A 20,720-nucleotide genomic window follows, 5' to 3' on the forward strand; every position below is an offset into this window, starting at 1 on the left:
TTGTTCTTAATTTTAAAAAAAATCTACTTTTCTTCTAATTAACCTTCTCTCCTCCCTCTCTCTTCTACCTCCTCCCCCCGAGCACATCTCTCATCACAAAAAGTGTCATAAAAGCCTCCCAATCAATCAATACAAGTCAGCCAGCATAGGCTTTCTGTCTCAGTTTGCATTTTGGTATTAAAATTAGAACCATAACTTATTCTGTTTGGTCTAAAAAAAAAGACCACTGAGGTGCAATTCAGTTGAAATAAATAATTTCCCTCCAAACTATTCGTTATTTCAGGTAACTGTTTTCTTGACATGACATCAGCACTTTTCTCTCTCAGACTTGTCAGTCTGTTGGTTGTGACGTCAGGAAAACAGGTGTGTGTGTGTGTGTGTGTGTGTGTGTGTGTGTGTGTGTGTGTGTGTGTGTGTGTGTGTGTGTGTGTGTGTGTGTGTGTGTGTGTGTGTGTGTGTGTGTGTGTGTGTGTGTGTGTGTGTGTGTGTGTGTGTGTGTGTGTGTGTGTGTGTGTGTGTGTGTGTGTGTGTGTGTGCGCGCGCACAAGCAAAACAGTCATCAGAAAAGAGTACACGACTACAAATAATAATAAATATTAGGGGTGTAACGATACACTAATCTCACTATACGGTACGATACACGATATTGAGGTCACGATAATGATACGATATTATAGCAGTATTTTTTTAACAACCTTGAATGAGGAACATATGACTGGAAAAAATTGTATTTTATTTGAAAGACACAAAATACAAAACAATACTGTACGTTTGCCCTATTGTTACAGTTTGTAATGCTTTATAACTGTTTAAGTTTTAAAGAGAAAGCCAGGCCAACCATTTTCCACAAACTGAACTAAAAGTAAATGTCAGGTTTGCATTATGCATCTTCAGTTTCATACAAGTACAAATATTTTGCCACAAACTGAATAGTTTCTCTCATGTATGATTTGACTTTTTTTCTTTTCCAGAAATTTAACAACTAAAATTAAATAAATAAATAAAAGTAAATAATTACATACAATTTTACATCATAAAAAAGATTGATTCATGCTCACCTTATAAGTGTAAGAGGAGATTTATTTTTGTTAAGAAGGTTATTTTGGTAATTAAGGGTTCATTATTTTATAAATATATTCTTTATATTCTGATGTAAATCAGGGACTATAATGACACTACAGTTTATCTGTAGTTGTTAATATGTTTTAGATTGGGTGGAGTGATACAGCACTAGGTGCTGTGTTGAAGTTCTAAAATCCTACGCTGTTGAGGGACATTAAAGTACACTACAACTCGGAAGAAGTTTTCCCGTGTTTATCTACTCACGACCCGAAAAAGGTTTAATTTAATAAGGTAAGGCTTAACTCTACACCAGACATAAAAGTTCAGAGCTCAAAACCCTGCTAGAGTCCTGTGATCGGGACCGCAAAATGGTACTACTTTCTTCTGAGCGTAGTAGGATTTTGGTCCGCGGGTCGAGGCGCGGTCGCCACGCGCGGTCGGATGCGCGTTACTAGTCAACACAATAGATTAATATTTATAACCCAATATCGCGATACACCTTGTCACCTCCACGACACGTTTCGGTGCGTTTTTGTATCGCGAAATTTCGTGGCATGATATATTGTTACACCCCTAATGCATATACATATATATTTACATATACACACAGACACGGTACTGGGTCCTTACGTACATACATCCTTTTTTTAGTTAGTTAGTTTGTAGTCCCTACGTGTTTCTACGTGTGTTTCATCCGTCCAGGTCTGCTGGACCTTCCCAGCTCGTTACAGGCGAGAGGCAGGAGTTCACCCTGGACAGGTCGCCGGTCTATTCTTCTTTCATCCATTCACACAAACACACCATAGCTGTTATAAATTAATATATTCTGAATACCCATCGCTTTGACTCTCACATTCATACCCCACTGAGCGCATCGGGGCCAGCGTTTGGTTCAGGATTGATCGCTATCCCCGCTACGGGGTAAAGATCAATCCATCAACCCTCCAGTCGGAGGACGGGCGTCTCCACCCACTGAGCCACAGCCGACAGTGCCATGGTAACCCCGTGTGTTTCTCCAGGAAAACTGGGATTACATTCATAATTGTCACAGGTCTCACATGTTGGAGGAGGAGTCGGCACGTCAAACTAAATTCCTGCCACGTCGCAGCAAAATCTCGCGATCTCGCCCGAGATCCTGTTGCCACGCGTGTCAGAAGAAATAAGGATGGACGTTGTGTAATATAAGATTATAATCTGTCCGAGTAAAACTTGCTGTTGTTGCCGTGACAACTCTCAAGGACTGAACCGATGTGTTGGCAGCTACAGTTGTGGACAGACTTCTTATCAGTCAGCAGAAACAAGTCTGGAAACTCAGAAAGAGCGTTTTTCTCTCCCTCCTTTCTTTCTTCCTGTCCTCTCTTTGGCCTCACTCTAAATGCCTCCTGAAGTGAACCATGGTTTGGTATTTTTGCAGACTCCTCCCTTCTCCTCCTCCTCCTCCTCTCACCCTCCAGCTCCCCCTCGCCTCTCCCACGTCCTCCCTCCCTTTCGTCAGGCTCTCTCCTCCACTCACACGCTGGCGTCTGACACTGTCTCCGGGCAGCTATAAACCACGTTAGCACAGCCAGTTCTCAGAAGCTCGCTCTCCACGTCCACCTTCTCTACCAAGAAAAGACTTTCAAAGAATCCGGGGAGAATGTCGGAGGGGGGCTGACAAAGCAGGAGGAGAGAATGGGAAGGTTACGGAGAGGCTAGAAAGGGAGCGGGACAAGGGCCACAGTGTAATCCAAGGCCACCCCATCACACCGCAGATGGAGGCACCAGCTGCATCACGTTTCTCTGCAGACCCTCAAATCATTCTCCCCAATTTGGTTGAATTTAGTGTGTCAGGTTTTGTGGAGCGAAAGAAAACTTTATTCTCTGCAGGATTGGCACGATTTACCGGCTTCTCCCCACCGCTCAAGGTTACACACACTTACAGTAGATGACCTGAACCCCCGGTACTGGGGCCCCGGCGTGGATGGGAAATGGCGCCGTGGCGTCTTGTAACAGCGCGCAGCATAAAACGGTTCCTCGTGCACCTAAAAGTTTGTCTTGAGTGAAAGATTTTTTTGAGTTTGGAAAACAACCAGTTAGCACTCGCTTGCCTAAACAGCAGAGGGGTGAAGTTGAGGCAGAAGTGAAACCAGACACCTCGCTATGCAGTTCTGCCCCCAGTTCAAGGAGAAGTTCAATTAAATTACAGCGAGAAGCTTTATAAGGCTGCTGCAAAGATGTTAACACACCAGACCCCAAAGAAAGCTGGGTTTAATACCATAGATGGAAATTATTTTAGTAGTTTCTTGGTATCTTTGTCTAAAAAAATGAAAACAACAGTTTTACTTCCTCACCTTGTTAGGTACACTCATTGTTCGTAAAGTGGTCAAGGAGGAGCAAACTAGACATTCACATTTTATTAAAACTTGCTTGATTTTACAGTATTTCTTTCCCTCTGACATCTTGCAGCTGAAGCCCTGTTTTTCTCTTGACTTAATACATTTCTTGGCGATTCATCAGTTTAAAAAAAGGACAGAAATGTGAATTATTTGCATGTTAAAAAGGATCAACCTTTGTAATGGTTTCAGTGCTGTTCGATAAGATGTTGCCTATTGAGATAAGGACATTCCAGATGTTTAATTTGGCCGATTAAATCCTTGGAAATAAATGTACGCTGTATCGCTGCAAGAGTTTGCAGAGTTTCTGAGGGGGAGGGGAGGTGCAGCAGCGCTTGCTGCACGTTATATAAGCACACGGATGGACACGCTGCACAGCAGCGGCTGTGCAGCGTGTAACTTCTCTTCTTTTGCTCGTCTGCTGCTTGATCTGAGATTAAAGAGCAGCCAGATGCATGAGCCGGGACCTTTTTACCTTCGTCCTGTGTTAAAATAAAGTCCCATGATTGAGTTGTGACGGTGGTTTTTAACCAGGGACGACATAAAACCGAGGTGTAAAACCTAGCTGAAGTGAAGGTATGCCTGCCACGAGCCTGTCAGCGACTCCCCGTCTACTGCAGAAATGCTTCTACGGGTCTTTTTCAAGAACTTTACAAAACCCACAAAAGACTGGAGGGCTGTTTTTTTTTTTTTTTTTTTTTTTGCAAGACAAAGGGGAAACAAAAGACTTTAAAAGTTTACAAGCAGGAAAATGCACCCTGGTTTCCACTCCACTCCCAGTCTGTGAGGTTCTGCTCAGACACGGACGGGCCTGGCAGCCCAAGTGGCCAGCTTGTGTGAGGAGGAGGAGGAGGAGGAAGAGGTCTGTTGGAGAGCTGGAGACACTTCCAGGCGAAGCCTCCACGTCTAACTGTCAGGCAGAGAGACTGGAAGAAAGAAGCAGAGGGAGAGGCACAAAGATGGGGAAAAAAAGGGGGGGAAAAAAACAGGAAAAAGGAGTGAAATCAAATAAAAACCTAAATGAAAGAGGCCTGGAGGGGGGTAAAAGTCCATGGAGAGCAGAAGCAGAGAGAGCAGGGTGAGAGAGGAGGAGGAGGAGGAGGAGGAGGGAGCGTGGGCAGAATGTGCTGACACGGCGTTGCTCGTACGAACTCCCCAAATTAATAATCAGCAGCGGTTTAGCCGAGCTGGGCCAGGAGCAGGAACCCTCTGCCAGGATCCCTCCCAGCCGGGCCTGGCCGGGCCGGGCCGGGCCCTCCCCCCACCTGGTACGACCCCTCCCCCTCCTTCACACGCCACAGCCGAGCAGGGAGCGCCGCCCGCCCGCCCGCCGGGCCGGGCCGGGCCTGGCGCAGGGCTTCTGCTTGTGCAGTAGTTTTGATTAAATCCTTTATTATGCTCCACTCACGCAAAGAACCGAGGGGGGGGGGGGCTTGTTTTTCTCTCCTCCTTTTCCCTCTGAAAAGATGTTTGACTTCTTCAGCTGTAAAGCAGATAACATTCTTGTTATTTTTATTTTTCTGTAATCATCCAGACTCTCAGGTTCCCACACCTTCTTACTTTAACTCCAGTTCTGTTTCACTCATTTTTTTTTTTTCTTCTTCATTTTGAGCAAACAAGTGGAAGAGTTGGATCCCCGGAGCCTTTTCAAAATGGCTCTGCTCGTGAAAGTGATAATGAACTCAAAATGGGCTCTAAACTGCCAATAAAGCGCGTGTGCTGTTGCGCTGCTCCAGTCCTCTGGCATGCTTTCAGGAGCGTGAACGCTCCCGGCTGGCGGCGACCTCCTCGGGGCCCAAGTGTAAGAGATTTGTGTTGTTGTTTCAGCTGTTTTGGTGCCAGAACTCAGTGAGCAGTTCACGCCGCCGGAGACGGCGCCCCCGGCCCTCGTCAGCCTGGTGCAGGCCATCGAGAAACGAGGTAACTCCAGCGCGGGACCGCCAGCCCGCCGCATTCACACATGTACACGCATGTACGCGCATGTACGCGTACGTACGGGAGCTCTGACGTGTTCATGCACAGCACCTAAACTCACAAGGGTTTTTTTCATGACTGTGTTATTGTTCATGATTTAGCTTAGCTTCTTCGTTGCTGTGGTTACGTCTTCATCCTTCAGCTCGTCTCTATCCCACATTCATGTAACTGCTCCGTGTTTTTGGCACGTCTGGAGTCATTTATTATTTGGGCTGAACTAATTCCTCTTATAGTAAATGTTGCTGTTACCACTTCTCCTCTCACCTTGTCTCAGTGTGGACTGTGTTGTTTTTTTTTTGTTTTTTTTTTTATCCTTTTCCAGCGTGAACTGTTGTTTTTGTCCCTCAGGTCTGGACCACAAGACCTTATACAGAAGCGGTGGCTCCTCAGGCTCGGAGAGTCCCGTCTACACCCTGAGCTCCGGTGAGAAACGTGTCATTCAGCTGTTTTCACCACGTTTCTGATGCAAGTGCATTTGCTTTTCAGACGTGGCTCATTTCAAGTTCATGCTTTATCTCAATCAGGACATTTGAATTAAATGAAGTTCAGTTTAATTTCATTCGCGTCATTAACCGGAGACAAACTTTTTCCGGTGAGCCCCCATTGGTTTATAAGAGCAGTTTTGTATATGGTAAATAATCTGGCACGATCAAAAATTTGAAAGAAAACCTTTTTTTACATTTTTTTAATTAGTGCACATTTCTTTTGTTTCATAATAAAATATAAACACCACCGGCACACAATACACAATTATTTCCATCAGTGCACCTTAGTAGCACATTCTCTAAACTTCATGCCAATGAATACTATACAGGACTGTCTCAGAAAAGTAGAATATTGTGATAAAGTCCTTTTATTTTCTGTAATGCAAAAATGTCATACATTCTGGATTCATTACAAATCAACTGAAATATTGCAAGCCTTTTATTATTTTAATATAGCTGATCATGGCTTACAGTTTAAGAAAACTCAAATATCCTATCTCAAAAAATTAGAATATTCTGGGAATTTTAATCTTAAACTGTAAGCCATAATCAGCAATATTAAAATAATAAAAGGCTTACAATATTTCAGTTGATCTGTAATGAATCCTGAATGTATGACATTTCTGTTTTTTTAATTGCATTACAGGAAATAAAGAACTTTATCACAATATTCTAATTTTCTGAGACAGTCCTGTAACTGAGCATTTTTAGCCGGACAGTTAAGTTTAACTAGACACAGCTTTTATTTGACAGCTGAAGAAGGAGTTTTGTCCAAGACGGCTATTTTATTTTCAGTCTGCTAGCTAAGTGAAGAAGTTGATTGCAGGTGTTTTACTGTGACGCTCAACATGAGCAGGACGGACGGCTTGAGCTACATTAGTTTATGTATTATCTGCACAACTCACCAAGCAGTGTGCAAGCATTCATTTTTTCAACTTGTGCAATGGCTCTGCACGCCCTCTAGGGGGCGCCGCCCTCCCACTTTGGGAACCCCTGGTGTAGAGAATGTGCAGTGTTGTCTCATGCTGAAGGGCCAGACTTCTTCATGGGGTTTTTTTTTTGTTTCTTTGAGTCACTATCTGATGCTGCCACTCCGACAGCACCAGCATCCTCTCCACCAAAGACTTACGGTGTTGAGAATCAGCTCACAGACCCAGACCTCCTCTAGATGTACAGTCTTGTCGTCCCTTCTTGAGGACAGTCTCAGTGCTGCATTTCTCATCCATTCAATTGTCTCGGTGAACATCCAGGTGTCTGTACTCCCCCTGCACCCCTTCTTCTTCCCCAGTCCTACAATCCACTAGTTCCAACTGAAGGTCTGCAGTTTGATCCCCACCCATGCCTAAGGGTCCTTGTGCAGGACCCCACATTGACCCCGGACATGCAGCGTGTCTCAGAACACTGCAAAAACTCAAAATCTGACCAAGAATATTTGTCTTATTTCTAGTTAAAATGTCAAATTTTTAGTCAAAAAAATCTCATTACACTTAAGACAAGACTCAAAAACTCAAAAAACAACAATTTTCACCTGTTTCAAGTAGATTTTCACTTAAAATAAGTATAAAAATCTGTCTGGAACAAGATTTTTTTGTTTGTAATGAGAAGATAAATCTTGTCCCACTGGCAGATTTTTCTACTTATTTCACTTACTTGAAACAGCTGAAAATTGTCAAATAGGTTTTTCTGGTGATGACTCTTGTTTTAAGTGTAATGAGATTTTTTTGACAAAAAATTAGACATTTTAACTAGAAATAAGACAAATATTCCTGGTAAGATTTTGAGTTTTTGCAGTGAAGAACTGCTGCGTGAGTGTGTTTGTCTGAGCGAGGAACACATTGGAAAGTGTTTTGCAGAACGAGGACTTGATATTGAAACCTCAACCAAAACCAAACCTACAGTCGAGGAAAATCCACAGAATATGTGGTCAGCTTTTTTTTTTTTTGTTTTTACTTTGCTGGTATTTGTTTCTGTAATAATCTTCTCCTGAACATATCTTTTCTTTATATTGGGTGTTTTTGGTCCAGAGACGGATATTGCCCAGACGGACGTAGGCTTCCTGTCTGAGAGCGTCCTGCAGTACCTGAGAGACCTGCCGTCGCCCGTCATCCCTGCGTGCATCTACCCCCAGCTGCACGCTGCTGTCCTGCAGCAGCAGCTGCTCCAGCAGTCAGGAGGTAGGAATGTGCTGCTATGCAAAGGAAAAGACCAATATTGCCCATATTATTGACGTTTCGTGACATCTGTGGGGCAACTTTGTGAAGCTAATATGTGCTGGCATGAAAGAAATGACAGAATTGTATCAAAAACATGCACGTTTCAAAACTCAATAGACAAATCTGAATGAAATCAGTCAGACACTAAAAGTGGGAATGTACTGAATAAATAAAGCGAAGGAAAAAATAGAGCAGCAGAAACACTTTCAAAGAAAATGGACTGTCAAGGTCTGTTTATGTTAGCAGCTCAGAAAAATAAATAAATAATGATGTTCATACAAGTCAGCAAAAATGTTCTCACAAAACATTTTATAGCTTCTTTAAATGAACACATTTTTACAGTTGGGGTTCAAAAACATGCTTTCATCTTCTTGGTGGAGTTTCTTATTTAAATTAACTTAAATTGAAGACATCTTTCCCTCCACAAGTGTAAATAAAGGTTCGATTGAAGATTGTTATGTAGTTTTAGCACAATTGCAGCACAGTCGTTTTCTGTTGACCTTTAATCAGTAGATGGCCGTTTTCTGTTTTCTCGAGCTTTAGCAGCATTATCATTATCATATTTACTTTATCTTGGCAAAACTGGGGGGTGATAGCAGGCTGGGGTCAAAAGTGTGTCCGCCGTCGCTTCCAGGGCTTAATGGGGCTTTGATCGGAGCACTGATGGTTTGACTTACCATTGGTGAAGACGGGGTTTATTCTGGTATGAGGTGGGTTTAAGTGAAATATAGGCTCTGGGTTGAGGCAGGTAGACCAAACAGGTAGACAGTTTCTGCACGTCACCACCTCACTTTCTCGCTACAATGACGTTTAGAAGGAAGACAGAAAAGCAGCGGCGGTGAGGAGACGCTGGTTGTCTGAGGATACGAGGCTGAGCTCAGGATCGGTGCAGGTGGTGACGTTTGTGACACATCGGCGTAGTTGTGGAGTCGGAAGTTGCATATCCGCGATGCTGCAGCCCCAGGACACCTCGTCCCACCTGCTTCACATCCAGTCCTTGAATTTTTCTGCCCTTTTGATTTACTTTCCCAGTAATTCATCTTGCTCTCTAACAGAGGGATTAAGTGCGATCCTGTGCTGTGGCTCAGTTGTTTGCTGTTCAACACCTGTAGCTGGAGCGATGCAGCTGTTTCCTGCTGCTGTGTGTAGAGTGCGTGTCGTCCCAGCTGCTGTTTGGTGACGCTGCAGCTGATGAGCCACAACGATGTCAGATCACTGTTTAAGATAACTGCCAGTTCAACGGCTTTTGACTCCTCTCCCTGTCTCTCTCAGGTGTCTCTCTCTCATTCACCTCACAACTATAATAGTTTGTTGTTTTTATTGCCACAGATCCTTCGTTCTTGGACCTTTTTATTCTAGGGCTGCAGCTATCGAATATTTTAGTAATCGAGTATTCCACTGTAAAATTCCATTGATTAATCGGATAAAACATAATTTTGTTTAGTTAAAGAGCAATTATGAATATACATAAGATGTTAGATGTTAATTGACATTACTAAGACAAAATTATATAATACAGTAGGTTCATGGCTGTGTATTTAAAAAAAAACCTGAACTTACACCAGTTGACCAAATTCACTGCCTTCACTCAAAAAACTAAGGATCTTACCAAGAAATTTCTTATTTCTAACCTAAAAATGCCATTACACCTGATAACACACATAACTTAAAAGTGTTTTTCCCACGTGTTTCAATTGAACTTTCATTTGTGTCAAGCAAATTTTAAGTTCTAGTTAAGTTTTAAGCTAAAGTCTTTATAAGAGTTTTGACAGTGTTCAAAATAAAATTATGAGACCTGCTGTATTGGAGCACATTGTCTTTTAGTTAAAACTGTAGCGGAAACAATTTAAGGGTTGAATTCCATTACATCTCAGATCATTTTTGTTTGAATTTAGTTATGTTTTAATTGTAAGGATTGTATTTTATTGTTTTATGTGTGCAATGTTGGACCCCAGGAAGAATAGTACTCACTGCAGTGAGGACTAATGGGGATCCGTAATAAATAAATAGATGTATAGATATTTACATGGGTATGTTTCCTTCCTCCAGACGGAGCTGTGGCGGGCAGCCATGACAGGGAGGTGAGCCTGGTCCTGGAGAACTCCCCCGCGGTCCCGCTGCACCACCGTCTCACCCTGCAGTTCCTCCTCACACACCTGGCCAAGGCCGCCCAGGCCCAGGCCGGCAACGGCCTGGACACACACACTCTGGGAACCATCTTTGGTCCGCTGCTGATCTGGACCGACCCCTCCTCCTCATGGTTCGTCATTGTTTTGGTTGAATTATATTATTATAATAATTTGGGGGTCATTTATGCAGTTAAACTGTGACCGTGGTGCCGCGCAGGTTTTCCTCAGACGAGAACGTCCCTGCCATGGTGGTGGAGCGGCTGCTCATAGAGACGACTATGCAACAGGACCTGCCTTCTCCACGTGAGCACACGTACTTACTGAGATCAGTCACACCAGTTTCAGTTTCCTGCAACGCTTTTCAACGATGATTTCTGTTTCCAGTCCTTCCAGCCAAGCCGGCCGTGTCAAAGATGACCCCACCGGCCATGACGGACCAAAACAGCCTCCTGAGTGACGCCGAGTGGTACTGGGGAGACATTTCCAGGTGAAGAATTAAAAAGTGTATTTTATTCCAGCTAATTTAGTAGGTATCAGTCAGAAACTAGCTATGAAGTTACTATTTACCAGTGGTGGCTGGTCAGTAGAGGGCGCTAGGGCGCCGCCCCATCAAATAGAGAGATGAAGAATAAAAAATAAGAATAAAATTAAAAACATGCTGTAAGATGCATATAATTATTAGAATAAGGCGTTACTTCAATCTGTGGGTGACTGTCAATAGTAATGAAATGTTGTTTAAATATTTATTTGGTTACAAAATGTTTTTTATTTTATTTTATCTACTTCCGGAAGTAAGGGCGCGGGTCAAACAGAATCCAGTGTAAAAGCTCTCGAACATTTGATAAGCGTGACCTGAGGATCTCCTTTTAATTGGTTTGAATCATAAGTCAAAACATTTTTGAGCCGTCACGACATGGAGAGAGCTATCCATGCTCTAGTCAGCTCCAGATTGGACTATTGCAATGCACTTTATGTTGGCATTGCCCAATCCTCTTTTAGCCGTCTTCAGCTGGTACAAAATGCAGCTGCCCGTCTTTTAATGAACACACCCAGACGAGAGCACATCACCCCGGTCCTCTATTCCCTTCACTGGCTGCCTGTTCGTTTTAGAGTTGATTTTAAACTTTTAATGTTTGTTTTTAAAGCTCTTAACGGCCTTGCCCCTCCTTATTTATCGGAGATTTTAACAGTGCGTGAGCCTGGCAGAGCTCTGAGGTCCTCCAACCAACGTTTGTTGGAAGTGCCCAGGTCAAAGTATAAGCGCTGGGGTGACCGAGCCTTTTCAGTTGCCGGCCCCAGGCTCTGGAATAAGCTCCCCTGTGAATTACGCACCATCTCTGACCTTGGCCTTTTTAAATCTAAAATTAAAACTTATTTATTCAGGGTGGCTTTTAATACCCAGTAGTGTGGCGACACTTTTTATACTTGATGTTTTTATATGTTCATATGTTTTATTCTTGTTTTATTTTGTTGTATGTTATGTAAAGCACTTTGGTTCACCTTGAGGTCGATGTAAGGTGCTATACAAATAAAGTTTACATTACATTACATTACATTACATAAAGGGATGCAGTCGTGTGCGTCCCAGAAACTCAGTTATCAGCGACGAATCAGCGACCAGTATCGTGACGTACTCGTATGTTGTATTTTTTAATCTAATGTGATCGGACAATTCATTCCCCATCTTTTTCAGCTGAGCAAAATGGCAAAACTGAGGGAACTAAACTAAATGCGGTTGTTTCTTTACAAAAACACCCTTTCTCGAGGCGTTCAGTGGAGGAAAAACAGAAGATAAAAGGAGCTTAGGTCCGATCAAAATCATGTTCAAGTAGGAAACTGAACCGAAAAAAACACAAACTGAACTGTGGGATGCAAACCCGAACTGTAGAAAATCAAACTGAACTACACAAACCAGATTTTTATGTTTGTTTTAAATAGGCTAAATAACACTTGCTTTTGAAATGATATTTGTTGATTTTGTATATTATCAAATATCTGAAAGAAAGGAACGTTATCTTTTCAAATAATATAGATTCCAGACAGAACAATGGAAATGTTAATGTTTTTCTTCTCTCTAATGTGTCAAATAAACTGAACCCAAACCAGGAATAAAAAAACAATACAAAATAACAGTGGACTTGTTGAAATGATACACCCCGACTTTATGTTCAGTTTTCTTTTTCCACTGCAGCATAACTGAACTACTTCACTAAAACTTCTGACCAATAAGCCACTGTTGGATGTTTACATTTTTCAAATTTAAAGGACCAAAATATTATTTTCTACCTTTCTTTTTTCCCCATTGTACCAAGCTTGTACCTAACCGTGACTTCTGTGTACCGTTACACCCCTAAACTGTTTAGCACCAGCCACCACTGCTATTTACTGTTAGAAATCACGACGAGGCAGGAAGGTTTACGTTACGTTGGCATGAAACAGTTGTTCTGATGACAGAACAAGCTGATTACAGCTAAACATGTGAATATGCTGTGCTACTGGCAGAGAGGAGGCCAACGAGAAGCTGCGAGACACTCCGGACGGCACCTTCCTGGTCCGGGACGCGTCCAGTAAACTGGAGGGCGAGTACACGCTCACCCTCAGGTAACCGCAACCAGACCGGACCTTTGCAACAAACAGAGAACCTCTCTCTCTTCGGCCTGGTCTTGTTCACGGCTCTCCTGTGTCCCTTTTACAGGAAAGGCGGGAACAACAAGCTTATAAAGATTTACTACCGAGAGGGTCGCTACGGTTTCTCTGAGCCGCTGACCTTCCTCTCCGTCGTGGAGCTCATCAATCACTACCGCCACGAGTCCCTGGCCCAGTACAACGCCAAGCTGGACACCAAGCTGCTGTACCCCGTCTCCAAATATCAGCAGGTTGGCCATGCCCCGTTTGTTGGCCCGGAGCCTCTGTAAGTGTGCTTTAGTGCTAAATGACTGGTGTTTTTTGCATGGACCAGCTGGTGAAGGAGAACAGCATAGAGGAGGTCGGGGAGCAGCTGAAGGTTTACCACGAGCAGTTCCAGGAGAAGAGCCGCGAGTACGACTCCCTGTACGAGGAATACACGCGCACTTCACAGGTGAGGGCTCTGCAGACGGACAGCTCACAACTAATGTTGCTTTCGTCAATGAAAATTATGACTAAATGTCATCATCAACGAACCTTTATCACCTGAGGAAAACGAGACGAGGCGCAACGAAAATGCTGGTCATGTGATGATAATGATAATTAAATATATAATGCAATATCGTAGACGAATAAAAACGAGACTAAAATGTAGATTACAAAATAAAAACTCTGCTAAAATGTGTCTTCATTTTCATTGACCAAAACGAGACCAGACTAAATGTTCTACTAAAGATCCTTAATGTCCATGTTTTCAGTAGTTTCCTCTGGTTTAGTTCTGCTGGGTGACGTTAGTCCTCAATCCCAGTCGCTGCAGCGGGGAATCAGATCCAGAAGATGCAGCTGCAGAGTTAGAGGCTGATGCCGTTAACGCAGAGCTCTAGGTTCACGTTATTAAAAACAAAGTTACATAGAGAAACGCTGGGAGAAGAAGAAGAACCATCTTTGGATACACTTTCCTACATAGACGTGGAAAAGAAAACCGAATGTGTCGTCGAAAAAGATGGGGAGAAATGTGGAAAAATAAATATGTTGTAAACTCAAATTAGAGTCTTCTGTATCTGGAATGAATGTATTCTTGAGTCTATAAGGTAGCAATAATATAATAATAAGATAACCTTGTTTGAATTTTAAAATGGATTTGGCTAAATACAATCTTTGACTGAAATGGACAATTCTGACTAAAATAAGACTAAAATGTCGACCGAAACTTGACACGACTAAAAAGAGTATGAACGTGACTAAAACTAAAGATAATAAAAACTAAAATGATAGCTTGACCCAAACTAGAACAAAACTAAAATTGAAACAGGCTGCCAAAAACAACACTAGTCACAACACGACGGACCCTCCAGTCGCGTTTGCAGAGTCACAGTTTGTGTGTCGTCCTCTTCTCCCGCAGGAGCTGCAGATGAAGCGCACGGCCATCGAGGCCTTCAATGAGACCATCAAGATCTTCGAAGAGCAGTTTGAGACCCAGGAGCGGTACAGCAGGGAGTCTCTGGAGCGGTTCCAGCGCGAGGGAAACGAGAAGGAAATTCAAAAGTAGGTGTCTCATCAACGACGACGGAACAGCCTGAACTTGGATGCAAGGAAAAGATGGAATGAACATCATTTTCTTTTCTCTCTTGTTTTAAATTAGGATCCAGAGCAACTCGGAGCGCTTGAGGTCTCGCGTGAAGGAGATCCACGACAGCAAGCGTAAGCTGGAGCAGGACCTGCGGCAGCAGGTTTCAGACAACAGAGAGATCGATAAGAAGATGAACAGCCTCAAGCCGGATCTCATGCAGCTGCGCAAGATCAGAGACCAGTACCTGATGTAAGTCTCACATACCGAGGGCTGCAGCTATCGAATATTTTAGTAATCGAGTATTCTACTGAAATTTCCATCGATTTAATCGAGTAATTGGATAAAACATATTTTTGTTTAGTTAAAGAGCAATTATAAATATACATTAAAGCTGCAAGCAGCGATGAACGGGCCCTCGCACTCACGGCCACCGCCCCCCATAAGCATATCAGAAATGACACCACCCACGACTTCCTATGTCAAACCATTCAAAAGTTATGGCAGAAAATCGGGACAACCAATCAGAAGAAGGGGCGGGGCTAATTCAGGCCAATGAAGGTCAAGGACTCAATACCGAGTCCCATGACACCACCCACGACTCTCTATGTTAAACCATTCAAAAGTTATGGCAGAAAATCGGGACAACCAATCAGAAGAAGGGGCGGGGCTAATTAAGGCCAACGAAGCTTAAGAACTCAGTACAAAGTCCCATGACACCACCCACGACTTCCTATGTCAAACCATTAAAAAGTTATAGCAGAAAAAAGGGACAACCAATCAGAAGAAGAGGCGGGGCTAATTCAGGCCAATGAAGGTCAAGGACTCCATAAAGAATCTGACGACACCACCCAGGACTCTCTATGTCAAACCATTCCAATGTTATAGCAGAAAATCGGGACAACCAATAAGAAGAAGGGGCGGGGCTAATTAAGGCCAACGAAGCTTAAGGACTCATTACAAAGTCCCATGACACCACCCACAACTTCCTATGTCAAACCATTCAAAAGTTATGGCAGATAAAAGGATTCTAGGGGGCGCTGTTGAGCCGTTAGGCCACGGCCATTAATGCAAACCATGAAATATCAAATTTATCGCCAAGTCTGGCTTGCATGCAAAACTTTGTGACTTTTGGAGAACTATCAAATATGGACCAATCACATGAAGGGGGGGGCGCGCCTTTTGGCGTCTAGCGTCGCCACGGTAACACTTTTGAAAGAGAAAAGTAATGCGTGTAGTCGCAGGATGTAGACGCACATTTTGATGTATAACACACCTGGGTGCACGTTACGGTTCGGGCTGAATTAACTGCCGAAGGAATGGCATAAATTTCGCCAAAATGACACAATTTATTCAAAATGGCCGACATCCTGTTCGGTTTCGGCCATGGCTCCAAGAGACTTTTCTTTAAGTTGTGCCATGATACAGGTGTGTAGCGATTTTCATGCATGTACGTCAAACCGTATTGTGGGGCTTGAGGCACAAAGTTTTCCGGGGGGCGCTGTTGAGCCATTTTGCCACGCCCATTAATGCAAACCATGAATTATCAAATTTATCGCCAGGCCTGGCTTGCATGCCAAATTTGGTGCCTTTTGGGGAACTATCAAATATGGACCAATCAGATGAAGGGGGGGCGCGCCTTTTGGCGTCTAGCGTCGCCACGGTAACACTTTTGAAAGAGAAAAGTAATGCGTGTAGTCGCAGGATGGAGACGCACATTTTGATGTATAACACATCTGGGTTCACGTTACGGTTCGGGCTGAATTAACTCTCGAAGGAATGGCATATATTGCTCCAAAATTACGCAATTAATTCAGAATGTTCAAAATGGCCGACTTCCTGTTCGGTTTCGGCCATGGAGCCAAGAGACTTTTCTTTAAGTTGCGACATGATACAGGTGTGTACCGATTTTCGTTCATGTACGTCAAACCGTATTATGGGGCTTGAGGCGCAAAGTTTTTTCTGTCTGAACCAACCAGATGAAGGGTGGGCGCGCTTTTTGGCGTCTAGCGTCGCCACGGTAACGCTTTTGAAAGAGAAAAGTAATGCGTGTAGTCGCAGGAGGGAGACGCACATTTTGATGTATAACACACCTGGGTGCACGTTACGGTTCGGGCTGAATTAACTGCCGAAGGAATGGCATAAATTGGGCCAAAGTTACATGATTAATTCAAAATGGCCGACTTCCTGTTCGGTTTCGGGCATGACGGCAAGAGACTTTTCTTTAAGTTGTCCCATGATACAGGTGTGCACCGATTTTCGTGCATGTACGTCAAACCGTATCGTGGGGCTTGAGGCATAAAGTTTTCAAGGGGGCGCTGTTGAGCCATTTTGCCACGCCCATTAATGCAAACCATTAAATATCAAATTTTTCGCCAGGCCTGACTTGGGTGCAAAATTTGGTGACTTTTTGGGCATGTTAAGGGGGGCAAAAAGGCCATCACTTTGTCAGAAGAAAAAAAAAAATAATAATTAAAGCTGCAAGCAGCGATGAACGGGCCCTCGCACTCACGGCCACCGCCCCCCATAAGCCAGAAACGACACCACCCACGACTTCCTATGTGAAACCATTCAAAAGTTATAGCAGAAAAAAGGGACAACCAATCAGAAGAAGGGGCGGGGCTAATTCAGGCCAATGAAGGTCAAGGACTCCATAAAGAATCTGATGACACCACCCACGACTCTCTATGTCAAACCATTCCAAAGTTATATCAGAAAATCGGGACAACCAATCAGAAGAAGGGGCGGGGCTAATTAAGGCCAACGAAGCTTAAGGACTCATTACAGAATCCCATGACACCACCCACAACTTCCTATGTCAAACCATTCAAAAGTTATGGCAGAGAAAAGTATTCTAGGGGGCGCTGTTGAGCCGTTAGGCCACGCCCATTAATGCAAACCATGAAATATCAAATTTATCGCCAAGTCTGTCTTGCATGCAAAATTTGGTGACTTTTGGAGAACTATCAAATATGGACCAATCAGATTTCAAAATGGCCGACTTCCTGTTCGGTTTCGGCCATGGCGCCAAGAGACTTTTCTTTAAGTTGCGCCATGATACAGGTGTGTACCGATTTTGGTGCATGTACGTCAAACCGTATCGTGGGGCTTGAGGCACAAAGTTTTCAAGGGGGCGCTGTTGAGCCATTTTGCCACGCCCATTAATACAAACCATGAAATATCAAATTTATCACCAGGCCTGCCTTGCATGCAAAATTTGGTGACTTTTGGGGAACTATCAAATATGGACCAATCAAATGAAGGGTGGCGCGCTTTTTGGCGTCTAGCGTCGCCACGGTAACACTTTTGAAAGAGAAAAGTAATGCGCGTAGTCGCAGGATAGAGACGCACATTTTGATGTATAACACATCTGGGTTCATGATACGGTTCGGGCCGTATTAATTCTCGAAGGAATGGCATATATTGCTCCAAAATTACGTGATTCATTCAGAATGTTCAAAATGGCCGACTTCCTGTTCGGTTTCGACCATGGTGCCAAGAGACTTTTCTGTAAGTTGCAACATGATACAAGTGTGTACCGACTTTCGTTCATGTACGTCAAACCGTATTATGGGGCTTGAGGCGCAAAGTTTTTTCTGTCTGAACCAATCAGATGAAGGGTGGGCGCGCTTTTTGGCGTCTAGCGTCTCCTCGGTAATGCTTTTGAGAGAGAAAAGTAATGCGTGGTGTCGGAGGATGGAGACGCACATTTTGATGTATAACACACCTGGGTGCTCGTTACGGTTCGGGCCGTATTAACTGCCGAAGGAATGGCATAAATTTCGCCAAAATGACACGACTAATTCAAAATGGCCGACATCCTGTTCAGTTTCGGGCATGACGCCAAGAGACTTTTCTTTAAGTTACGTCATGATACAGGCGTGTACCGATTTTCGTGCATGTACGTCAAACCGTATCGTGGGGCTTGAGGCACAAAGTTTTCAAGGGGGCGCTGTTGAGCCATTTTGCCACGCCCATTAATGCAAACCATTAAATATAAAATTTTTCACCAGGCCTGGCTTGGGTGCAAAATTTGGTGACTTTTTGGGCACGTTTAGGGGGGTAAAAAGGCCCTCCTTTCGTCAGAAAAATAATAAGAATAATAATAATAAAAAAAATACAAATAATTCCTACAGATACAATAGGGCCTTCGCACTGAAGGTGCTCGGGCCCTAATAAGATGTTAGATGTTAATTGACAAAGACTAAATGATATAATACAGTAGGTTCATGGCTGTGCATTTAAAAACCCTGAACTTACACCAGTTGACCAAATTCACTGCCTTCACTCAAAAAACTAAGGATCTTACCAAGAAGTTTTCTTATTTCTAACCTAAAAATGCCATTACACCAGATAACACACATCACTTAAAAGGTTAGGGGTTTTTCCCACGTGTTTCAATTGAACTTTCATTTGTGTCAAGCTAATTTTAAGTGCTACTTAAGTTTTAAGTTAAAGTATAAGATTTTTAGTTTTGGCAGTGTTCAAAATAAAATTCTGAGACCTGCTGTATTGGAGCACATTAGGCACCAGTGCTGCTTGTTTTATCCATGAATGACTACAGAGATAAAATTGAAAACTACTCTTTCTTTATTACGTTTTTATTTTTCTGACATTTTCTGCCTTTTTCTTTTCTTTTAAAACTGTAGCGGGAACAGATGTTTAGAGGAACCTATGTATGTACCGGGTTAGGGGGGGAACATATAGGAGAACGGACCAGAAGAATATAGAGTGGATTAAAAATAAAAGTAAAGCACTGAGCTACATGTGTCTCCCATCTGGGCCAGTGCAGACTGCCTGAGCCTGAAATGTTACAAAAACCAAACATATCCACCGCCTCTTTCTTTTTCCTTTACGTGCTGTACCAGCGCACTGTACCGTCAGCGCATTGTGCCGCATTAAACGTAGTCCGGGCGAAATACCTGCTTTGAGCTGCAAAATTAAACGATTCCTCGAGGCAGAGAAAATTCCTCCATCATTTTTTGTAATCAAATTACTCAAATTATTCGAGGAATCGTTTGAGCCCTACATACCGACATGTTTTACTTTGAATCACACTAACCGTGTAGATGCTTCATGCACACGTTTGTGCCTTTTCAGATGGTTGACACAAAAGGGGACGAGGCAGAAGAAAATCAACGAGTGGCTGGGCATAAAGAGCGACGCTGATGAGTAAGAGTTTGTTTCCTTATGCTCCCGCGGTTGCTTGTGGTGAGACGTGTCGAGTGTTGACGCGTCGCTGTCGTCCTCAGTTCCTACTCACTTGAAGAAGACGAGGGCTCCCCTCACCACAGCGAGTGTACCTGGTACGTGGGCGACATCAAACGGACGCAGGCCGAAGAGATGCTGAGGGGAACGTGCGACGGGACCTTCCTCATCCGGGAGAGCCAGTCCCAGAAGGGCTCCTACGCCTGCTCCGTCGTGTAAGTGGGAGTTTCTGCACTTTCTGTCCAGTAAAAACCTCTGCTAGCCAGGGGTCTACAGTACATGCTGGTATATCTGCTAATCCAATGTGAAAATAAAAAAAGAAAACAGGTTTTTTGTGTTACAACTTCAAGTAATACCTTTCAAGAATGTATTTTTGGTTAAGTCCATACTGTGTGAGCATCTCCTGCACGCTGGGAATGAGACCAGTGAAGCACCGACAGCCAGTACGAGACATCTGAAGTCCATTTATTAACACATTCTCTCTTACGTGTTTAATGTTGGTCTTATTTGATCAAAAATGTTGATAAAAAATTGGATTAACACCAGGCAATCACCTGAAGAGAGCTGGGATAGGCTCCAGCAGTCCAGCGGTTCTCAAAATACTTCAAAGCAGGCCAATCCGATGACGTTTAAAACAACATTCCCACACCTCAGACCCAGGTCTCCTAATGGGGTGTGGCCATCTCTACAAAACATCAACACTGAAAATGGCATCCGAATGTCCGCTGTCCGAAAAGGACAACAAATTTGCAGTTTGCAAGCTATGTGGGAAGGACTTGAAAGTTTCTCACATCAAGGAGTATATTGAGATTTCAAAGTCGGTTGCCCCTAAGGCAGAGATAGAAAAATACCAATGCTGCTAATTCAGCTGTAACAGAGACCTATAAACGACAGCAACAGCAGCAAGAAAATTAAAGAACTACATTGTGAGGTAATGGATTCATATGCCTTGATCCTCAGCCGCTTTCCATTTTAGAAGACACCGGGTTTAAACGCCTCGTTAGCTGCTCCTAATTTCTCCTCATTTTGATACCTAATAATACAATGTCAGTGTTGTGTACATGAGACAACAATATTGACGAATT

At 43.3% G+C, this 20,720-nt stretch overlaps 1 protein-coding gene across 2 annotated transcripts in view; it reads left to right on the top strand.

Moving 5' to 3' along the window:
• Positions 1 to 20,720, top strand: part of pik3r2 (phosphoinositide-3-kinase, regulatory subunit 2 (beta)) — a 48,502-nt gene that overhangs the window by 20,020 nt on the left and 7,762 nt on the right. For both annotated transcript variants that reach the window (XM_061732670.1, XM_061732671.1), the window contains exons 3-15: positions 5,262 to 5,354; positions 5,757 to 5,831; positions 7,918 to 8,067; positions 10,156 to 10,366; positions 10,453 to 10,538; positions 10,620 to 10,722; positions 12,738 to 12,836; positions 12,931 to 13,111; positions 13,195 to 13,314; positions 14,263 to 14,405; positions 14,503 to 14,679; positions 19,528 to 19,599; positions 19,680 to 19,850. In XM_061732670.1, the coding sequence (XP_061588654.1) occupies positions 5,262 to 5,354; positions 5,757 to 5,831; positions 7,918 to 8,067; positions 10,156 to 10,366; positions 10,453 to 10,538; positions 10,620 to 10,722; positions 12,738 to 12,836; positions 12,931 to 13,111; positions 13,195 to 13,314; positions 14,263 to 14,405; positions 14,503 to 14,679; positions 19,528 to 19,599; positions 19,680 to 19,850 (1,681 nt within the window). The remainder of the gene's footprint in view (positions 1 to 5,261; positions 5,355 to 5,756; positions 5,832 to 7,917; positions 8,068 to 10,155; positions 10,367 to 10,452; positions 10,539 to 10,619; positions 10,723 to 12,737; positions 12,837 to 12,930; positions 13,112 to 13,194; positions 13,315 to 14,262; positions 14,406 to 14,502; positions 14,680 to 19,527; positions 19,600 to 19,679; positions 19,851 to 20,720) is intronic.

Source organism: Cololabis saira, chromosome 10, assembly GCF_033807715.1.
Source record: "Cololabis saira isolate AMF1-May2022 chromosome 10, fColSai1.1, whole genome shotgun sequence".
NCBI lineage: Eukaryota > Metazoa > Chordata > Actinopteri > Beloniformes > Belonidae > Cololabis > Cololabis saira.